This window comes from Myxine glutinosa, chromosome 11 (assembly GCF_964187855.1).
Source record: "Myxine glutinosa chromosome 11, kmMyxGlut1.1, whole genome shotgun sequence".
NCBI lineage: Eukaryota > Metazoa > Chordata > Myxini > Myxiniformes > Myxinidae > Myxine > Myxine glutinosa.
Window position 1 is genome coordinate 23312361 of NC_136271.1, and position 9388 is coordinate 23321748.

A 9388-nucleotide genomic window follows, 5' to 3' on the forward strand; every position below is an offset into this window, starting at 1 on the left:
CGCGCAAAATGGCGCCTCGCTGGTCACCGTGCCCGCGACCGAAGTAGCGCCGCTGGGAAGATTGGAACTTTTTTTTATACAAATGACGGCCCTTATGGAAAAGAATAGTGAGCGATTGGAAAACCAAATGGGGGTAATGGGAAACCAAATGGGGGTAATGAGGGACGAAGCGAGGGCTCGGAGTGAGCAATTGGGGGTAATGAGGGACGAAGCGAGGGCTCGGAGTGAGCAATTGGGGGTAATGAGGGACGAAGCGAGGGCTCAGAGTGAGCAAATGGGGGTAATGAGGGACGAAGCGAGGGGTACCAGTGAGGGGTTAGACAATAATTTTGAGGAGTTAGACAAGAAATTTGGGAAGATAGACAATAATTTTGAGGGGTTAGACAACGGGATAAAAGAAGTGAAAAATGGGTTAATGGGGGTAGAAAATAGAATGGCTGCCCAGGAGAATCAGATAGAGGGAGTGAAAAATGGGTTAGAGGGGTTAGAAAACAGTATGGAAGGCAAATTGAGGGACATGAGGGACCAAGCGGAAAGGGAAGTTAAACAAATGGAGCAGCAGATAGAGGGGGTCAGAATGGGGGTAGAAACTAAATTGGATGCTCACAGGGAGGAAATGGAGCAGATGAGGGTGGCATCTGGGCAGGAGATGCAAGTGATGGGAGAGGAGATCAGAAGAGGAGTGAGTGAGGAGGTCGGAGGAGTGCGCGAGGAGGTGAGGCACTGTGAGGAGCACATGGAAAAGGAGGTGAGAAAGGCGACTGTAAAGTTACAAGGGGGCATAGAGGACCTGACGCAGGAGGTGGAGCAGCTGACGGTGGGACAGACGGAGTTAGTGGAGCAGGTTCAAAGGAACACTGCGGTATTAGGAGGTTTAAAGGCGACACAGAAAGAACTAAAAGATGACTTGGTAGCGACGAAGAGGGAATGTCAGATGGTACGTGAGGGACTGACAACGAGGTTGGACGAGGTCATAGAGGTAATGGAGACGAAGGACCGGCAGGTGAGGACGCACCTGGAAACGGTCAAGGTAGCCTTGGAGGACGAGCTTGAGGAGACGTACCGGGGAATAAAAGAGGTGAAGCACAAATTAGAAGAAGTGGAAGAAGGGATGAGTGAAATTAAGAAGCGACGGAGAGGGGATAAGAAAGAGATAAAAGAGGAGATAAAAGAATTGGTCCAAAGTCTGTGTTTGGATCGTGATGATGTGCTCATTAACCGGATGAGGGATTCGCAGGTGATGGAGGAGAAGCGAAGAGGAAGAGGACCCGGTGTAAGTGGTGACCAATATGGTCGTGCGTATGATGCGCCAGGGGATTTAAGGAGCTTGGGGGTCGAGATGGACCCGGGTGTTCGTGAGAGGCCGTTGGTGAAGTGTGCGACAGGTCTGGTGTGCGAAAGAGGAGGTGTGCGAGAAAGTCCGACTCTGGGGTGTGTGAGGAAAAAGTGCGTGCCAAGGAGTAGTGAGGGTGCTGGCGAGAGTGAGTCGGTCGTAGCGTGTGTGCGAGGGAGCACGTGGAAGCGCGGTGTGGTGAGTGTTGCAGAGGGTGTGACGGGAGAGTGTGCGCAGGAGTGTGCGCGAGAAAGGTGTGTGACGGACAGGTGCATGAGGAAAGAGTGCGCTGTCAGAAGTAAGGAAGAGTGTCCACCTGTGGGGAGTGTTACAGAGGGTGTGACGGGAGAGTGTGCGCAGGAGTGTGCGCGAGAAAGGTGTGTGACGGACAGGTGCATGGGGAAAGAGTGCGCTGTCAAGAGTAAGGGTGAGTGCTCTGTCAGGAATGGAGGTGAAAGTAGTGAGAGTGACATGGAGCGTGAGTTAGTTGTGACAGGTGAGCGAGGATGTACACCTGGGATGGAAGGATGCACACCTGGAATGGTAGAGCGTGAGTGGGAATGCACGCTGGAGTTGGTGGTGAGGCACGTGGTTGGGTGTGCGAATGAGAGCACACCTGTGATTGTCACAGAGGAGGTGACCGAGGAGGGGGCGCGAAGAGGTGTATTGGTGAGGTGTGCGAGCAACGAATGTGTGCCACAGTGTTCGGTGGTCAGGTGTGTGACCAAGGCTGTGAGTGGAATGGGTGTACCTGGGTGTGTAAGGAAAGGTACGAGGAGCATGGGCACGGCTGGATGTGTGAGCAAGGAACGGGCTGCGGGATGTAAGCATGCAGGTGAAGCATCGACGTTAGACGGGTTAGAGGTTAGAGCGACTTTTAGCCGAAGCAGGCCCTCGGTGCGTGCCGGGCCTCGCTTTGAACGGCCGCGTCCAGGCTCCACTAGGCGGAGCTGGCAGCCCGATAGGAAGGGTCGTTATGGCGACCACGTTTTGTTGAGACGTGCCGGCAGGTCGAGATCGGGACATTGGATGGCTCCACGCCGAGGTGATGCGTGGGATCTCGGCCCGGGTAAGCCCCCGTCCCTGCACCGAGTGCCGGACGCACCCAGCCGCTGGCACAGAACAACCAGCATTCATGGCTTGGCTTTACGAAGCCGGGCTTTGGACAGGAATTGGCGCACCGAGAGGTATTAGTGAGTCGACTGGGTGATGAGGTTAGTGTTTTGGACCCAAAATTAGAGAAAAACAAAATTTGATGATTGGCAAGGGATTGGCAGTAGTGATTGGCAGATGATGGGTAGTGATTGGCAAATTTTTGATTTGTTGAAATTTGATGTGCAAAATTGGTAGTGAGAGACCCCCGATGTGGTGGGATGGCATCCCTGCCACCCTTCCCATGTGGGGGGCAAAGGAGCAATAGCTTATGGGGTGTATGGCAGTGAAAACTAGCCCGGGTGGGTTAGGTTATTAGTAGGGATCTAGAAGAGATTGACATTAGGTAACGTTAAGTTTAGTTAGTGACTGATACCTGTAGTGGGGACGCAGGTAGATTAGTGTGGATGATAATGACGTGGGAGCGCAATAGTTTAAAGGGACGACTGGGAAGCGCAAGTTTCAGAAGGGAGTAGTTAGCTGAGATGATGCCGTGTGTGTGAGGATGGAACAGGTGTGATTGCACAGGTGTGCAATTGGACAGGTGTGTGGAGCAGTGTATGAGTAGTGAGTGTGTGGATCAGCGCGAATGCGCTTGGGGAGAGAAGGGTGCAGGTGGCACCAGGTGTGAGAGCACAGGTGTGCAGGTACAGGTGTGTGGAGAGAGTTGGAGTGAGTGGTACGGAGTGGTGTGCATGGTGCGAAGGTGTGGATGGGGGAAGAGTGGACCCCTTTCACGAGTACCCGGGGCGGGTAGTGTAAGTGTTAGGTAGAGGGTGCAGGTAAATTGTGGTTGGATATTGGCATTTGTGGTGCGGTTGCAGAATGGTGTTGTGAATGGGTGCATTAGTGTTGTGGAAATGGCGGGGCGTGTAGCCTGTTAGTGTGTGTAGTTGGTTGGGCACTCCACCACTGTGAGGATGTCGGCCAGGTGAGGCCGCAGGTGGGCTCTGGGAGCCGGTAGAGTTGTGGATGGGGCCCGAGGATCCGGAGGATGGACCCGGGTAGCCCAGTGCCAGAGAGGGCACCGAGTGGGGAGAGTGCCAGAGGGCCTTCCCCTGGTAGTTAGGTTAGGGTAAGGAGCAGGTAAGCTCGGAGGCAACTGCAGTGGTGGAGGTGTGCAGGTGGGTAGACCCACTGGGAGAGGTACACGTCGCAGCCCAGAAATTGTACGAGGGCACCGGGAGATGAATCGGGGGAGTGAGACCCCAAATTGAAGAGCACCACAGTTTGGCCAATGGGAATTGGTTTTTAGAACCCATAGTGTAAGAGGGCCAATGGTTTGGCCGGAGAGAGACCCCGGGTAGTGTAAAGTTGTTAAAGTCATTTCGGAAATAGTTAGGATTGATGAACCTGTCGCACCATACGCAGCCACTTACCTGTGGTGATGATGATGACTCCACACCTGTGTTTTCTTTGTTTGTGTGCAGGAAATGAGATTGCTGTGAGGATTTGTGAGACGCATCACGACGTGGATGAGACATTGGGGTGATTCCATCTCTCCCTCCCTAGGAGGGACTGATGATGAATTGGTAATGGCAAATTTTGATGTTGAGTTGAAAATGGCAAATTTTGAGGAGAGTTGAAAATGGCAAATTTGATTGGTTAGGAGGGAGAGAAGACGAATTTGGTTTATGGGAGGAACGGGGAAGACAGTAGGGATGTTTGTTGATTTGTAAAGTAGATGTTTATGGGTAGTGTTGTGTTGTGTGGATACAGTAAGGGGTAAGGGAGGGGCCATGTAGGTTACCTGGTGGGGGGGGGGCGTACGATAGGAACGTACCTGTCTCACCTGGTTCCCATGTGCCCCCAGTGTGCATCACCTTACATTGCGTGCACTTTTGCGCCCTTACCACCTTACTCACTTGTCTGCTTCTTTTGTCTCCCACCTCCGAGGATCTGGCTTTGGGGTAGAGAGAGAGGAGAGAGAGGTGCTGGCTGCGCAGTTGTGGGCCTGCACTTTCGCTGTTTGCTGCCGGGATCGATACACCATATGGACCGCAATGTTTGTGGCCACCCACAATGGACCGCAGTTCGTTTGCGGCCAAGCACCACCCGTTGATGGACCTATGGGTCAACGTGGCACCTATGCCATACAGGTGAACCACTAATAGTTAACACCACTGAAGGCCACACGAAGAGCAAGAGACACCTGCAGGGTTAGGGGTTGTCGAATTTATTTTTATTCCAATGAACAATGGTGACTGCACCGATTGGTGCTGGGGTGGTGCTTTTGATGCTGGGAAAGGGTGCTCTGCACGTTATTAAAGGCCGTCGGCCACAGAGCACTCGTGGGTTGGTGTATCGATGTTGGCAAGCGCGCTCTCTCTATGCATAACATCTGCATGTGTTCCTCCAAAAACAGGTCCTGGATCGTAGTGTAGATAGCAGCGTAGTCTTGTAAATAATGCTCCCTACCGGCTGTATGTTTAGTTTGAGAATTCTTTCCGGATTCGGTTATCCTGTGGGTGTGTTTCTGTGAGGAGAAGGGTGCAACGTCGCAGGGGGACATATTTACTCATTTGTGAATATCTGTAAAACTGTCGCACTCAGGGTAGAGTTAATAGTAGAGGGAACTACATTGCGTGCCACACTAAAGTAGGTAAAAATTTATCGGGTCGGGACGCCCCGAGGGTAGAGAAGGGTGCAATGTTGCGAATATGGAATTTGGCCTCCATATCCGCTTGTAAATATTCCCCTATTTTCTCCAATACTCCCCAACTTTCCCCAATCCCCCATTCCCTAGTCCCATTGCATGTAAATAACAATCAGTAGAGCCGACCTTCCCCTTATTCCCCCATTAAATGTCGTGCCCAGGTCCACCGCACCACACGTAGACAACTTTCGGACATCTTCCTAGTTATTCTTATTCTATGTCAGTTAAGGCCTCGTCTCCATTAATTATGACTCTTCGTTGCACCAGAATGTGATTATATGGCATCAGTAGTGAGTTTAGGACCTTTCCCATACCTCCTTCCATCTTCTTCCCCAACAATTACAACAACAACAGAGGAGATGGCGGCGGAGCGGGGGAGGATGCGTCCTCACACCGGCTCGATTAGCGCCATAGACCATGCGCTCCACGGGGTTACCACGAAGGGGCTCCTTGTCAGCTCCTCGTCAAGGGCGGAGCCTGGTAAACCCCCCGCACGCACCCAATGAGAAGCAACGTGCCGATTCCACGAGGCGGAGCTAACGAGCCGAGGGCGTGTCACTCCCCGCCGGATATACGCGGCCCCGCGCCGGATGTGACGTCAGATGCGCACCCAGCTTGGAGAAGGAAAGCCACCTGCGAGCGCTGAGTCAGATGCGCACCCAGCTTGGAGAAGGAAAGCCACCTGCGAGCGCTGAGTCAGATGCGCCCCCAGCTTGAGCAGACAAGACGCCATCCGAGCGCTGCGACCTCCCCGCATCTTTGGACCGGACCGGACCGTACTGGACCCTGCTTTGAGCCAAGAGTGCACCTTGAGCCATCGATACCCGCTGTCCTTTTCATCAACCCCCGTGTGAGTCAGCCTTGTCCCGTTTGTCTGTCGTCTGTCCGGGGTTAATATAAGAGTGTGTCTAAGTGCCTGTCTTTCTGTGATTATAACTCTCGCCCCTGTAATCTGACCTTTCCGTACGAATATAATCTCCTCCGGAGGTCTTGAGAACTGAACCCTTGGTGTCGTATTGTGTTAGTGTAATCCAGCCGGGTGTCTTCTTTTTCTTATTGAGCCAGCATCGCGCGACCAGTCAACGTTCGGGCACAATCGGGTAACTTGTGCAGACGTGGTCATACCATAAAACCGCTCGGTAAATAACATCCAAGCCACGTCTGTAACAATATATATATAATATGCTCCAACATGTATTGTCAACTGTGGGACCTTGTATAGAGAGGTGTGTTTCTTTCTAAATCAAGTCCAATAAATTGAGTTGGCCACAGGTAGACGCCAATCAAGTTGTAGAGACATCTGAAGGATGATCATAGGAAATTGGATGCACCTGAACTCAATCTGGAGTGTCATAGCAAAGGGGTTGAATATTTATTGACTCAAGACATTTCAGCTTTCCATTTTAAATAATTTTATTTAAAAAATTCCACTTTGACATTATTTTGTGTGTATCAGTGAACAAAATTTCAATTTAATACATTTAAAATTCAGGCTGTAACACAACAAAATGTGAAAAAAAGTCAAGGGGAGTGAATACATTCTGAAGGCACTGTAAATGTGTATCGTGTAGCGCCGCCTTCATATGGGAGAGGGTATAACAAGTCCCAACTCTGCAGTACAGTATTCATGTCCCAATGCTATTTTATTTATCTATCAATATTGTACCATTATCTTGTATGCATGCCTGCTGTTCTTGTACAGTGTAGACCAAGAAGAAGGTTTATTTGGCTGAAAGCTTGTCACCAATGAAGATTGTCCTGAAGCTACGTCCATAACTCATTTAATTTCTTCGATAACAATATATAATACAACACAACAACATGCATTTTAAGGCCATTTTCCCTGCTAGAGCGGGGGTTAGCCTTCCGGTCCCCATGACAATCTTCTCCATTTTGCCCTATTTTCTGCACCTCTCCTTGTTCGCCCTTGCCCGCATTTCTTCTTCCACCATCTTTAGCCAAGTCTTTCTCGGTCTTCTCCGTCCTCTACTTCCTTCTACATTCATTTCCATCACTCTTCTCAACCAGTCACTTTCATCCTTCCTCAACACATGACCAAACCATCTCAACCTGTTCCTCTTCACAGCATCAATCACAGGCAATTCATCATTTGTCTTCCTCTCTCTCAACGATACTCCGCACATCCATCGAACCATTCGCATTTCCACCCTTTCCAACCTTCGTTGCTGCTCTACGTTCATTACCCATGTCTCGCTCCCATAAATCATAACACTTCTCACACATGCAGCATACACCTTTCCCTTCAGCTTCAGCGACACTCTCCTCCTCATCAGCACGCCACTCAGTTCCCGAAACTTCTTCCATGCACATCTCACTCTAGCAACCGTTGCCGAGTCTGATCCACCTTCTCCATTCAGCATGTCCCCGAGGTAGCAAAATGTTTTCACACCTTCCAGCTTCACGCCGTCTCCAAGATCCAACTCAACATTTCCTCCATCTGCAGCTCCCTCTGTGCACACCTTACATTTGAATGTAGCTGCCACACTGGTTAATGACCCTCTCAGACCACTGCATTTTTGATGAACCCACTCAGCGCACATAGTACATTGAATGGAGTTCACTCCGACACCCTTCCTACACACAGCACAGGGCCACTTCCCAGTTCTTTCCACCTCACCACATGCTTTACCACTTGCCATCACCTTCGTCTTTCCGATATTCACCTTCAGACCTTCAGAATATATAATAATATATAATAATATATATATATAGTCATTCCGCAATCCTGTACGACCTCAAACAAGGAAATGGGCCATTTGGTCCATCATTGCCATGGTGCACTCCTGGATTTAATTTTGCTACAGCTTTAAACATCAATCTTGGTGATGGTTTACCAAAGTCGAAATAATCCAATCTTGATTGAGTGACCCAACATAATTTAGAATAGTGTGTTTAAAACAAGTGCTACTTTAAAAAAAAAATGCTTCATGCAAAAATAAAACAAGTATTCTGACAATTCCTGTGTCTGTTCGCTTTATGGAGGTTATACGTAAAAAAAACGCAACTTTGCTCTTCAAGGAAAGAAAGGCCGATTTTGGTGGCTGTAACATAGCCATATTCATATGGGGGCAGTTGATCTACTTGTTATTTTGGTTCAGTTTTTTGGAGAGGTGGAGTTGTCCAGTGCTTATTTCAGCATCATGTTATTTACTTATTTATATTTTATCATTTAATGCTTATTTACATCATTTTAATTCTACGTTTCTGTATGGGCGGTTGAAAGGACATGATTGGGAATATATTTCTTGAGTATCCGATAAGGAAGCTTTCGTGTACTTTTCTGATATAGTTTACCTCTTTAAGAGTTCTTGCCTTTTGGTTCAGTCAAAATACGAAATTGCATTTTAAATGTTTCCTGGATATGCATTTATTCACCAAACACATTTGAATAATAAAATTGTTTTCTTGAATTGTGAGAAAACAAATCTGCGCACTAAAAGTCCAAAACCTTATTTTGTGGCCTAATCACCAGGCCCCTTGGCCTTATTTGGCCCACCTTCATTAACAGTACCCACTGTGAGCTGGTCTTCCCCAGAGGAACTGTGTGCCATGTGTATCGTTAGGGATTGGTCGGACATGGACACAACTTCGTCGCTGTCCCCGTGTGGTGGCTCAGCTCGACGATGACTGGGGGAATGCTGATGAACTGGGGATGTTGGTGGAGATTGTGAATGACGAGGTTTTGTGGGTTCCATGGGAACCTGCAGAAAAGAAAGGCAGTGAGGAAATGATTTTCTACAGTGAGAAAGATTGTGGCATTATTTAAATATATTGCTTTGCGCCACATACTTGTGGCATTATTTAAATATATTGCTTTGCGCCACATACTTGTGGCATTATTTAAATATATTGCTTTGCGCCACATACTTGTGGCATTATTTAAATATATTGCTTTGCACTACATACTTGTGGCATTATTTAAATATATTGCTTTGCACTACATACTTGTGGCATTATTTAAATATATTGCTTTGCACCACATACTTGTGGCATTATTTAAATATATTGCTTTGCACTACATACTTGTGGCATTATTTAAATATATTGCTTTGCGCCACATACTTGTGGCATTATTTAAATATATTGCTTTGCACCACATACTTGTGGCATTATTTAAATATATTGCTTTGCGCCACATACTTGTGGCATTATTTAAATATATTGCTTTGCACCACATACTTGTGGCATTATTTAAATATATTGCTTTGCGCCACATACTTGTGGCA

The 9388-nt window shown here is 48.3% G+C and overlaps 1 protein-coding gene across 1 annotated transcript in view; it reads right to left on the reverse strand.

The window, feature by feature from the left end:
• Positions 1-6536: 6536 nt before the first annotated feature.
• The window catches only part of LOC137436488 (cyclic nucleotide-gated channel beta-1), a 64840-nt gene continuing 61988 nt past the window's right edge, over positions 6537-9388 (reverse strand). Inside the window, exon 16 of the mRNA XM_078786254.1 lies at positions 6537-8863. Coding sequence (XP_078642380.1) covers positions 8624-8863 — 240 coding nt within the window. The 3' untranslated portion in view covers positions 6537-8623. The remainder of the gene's footprint in view (positions 8864-9388) is intronic.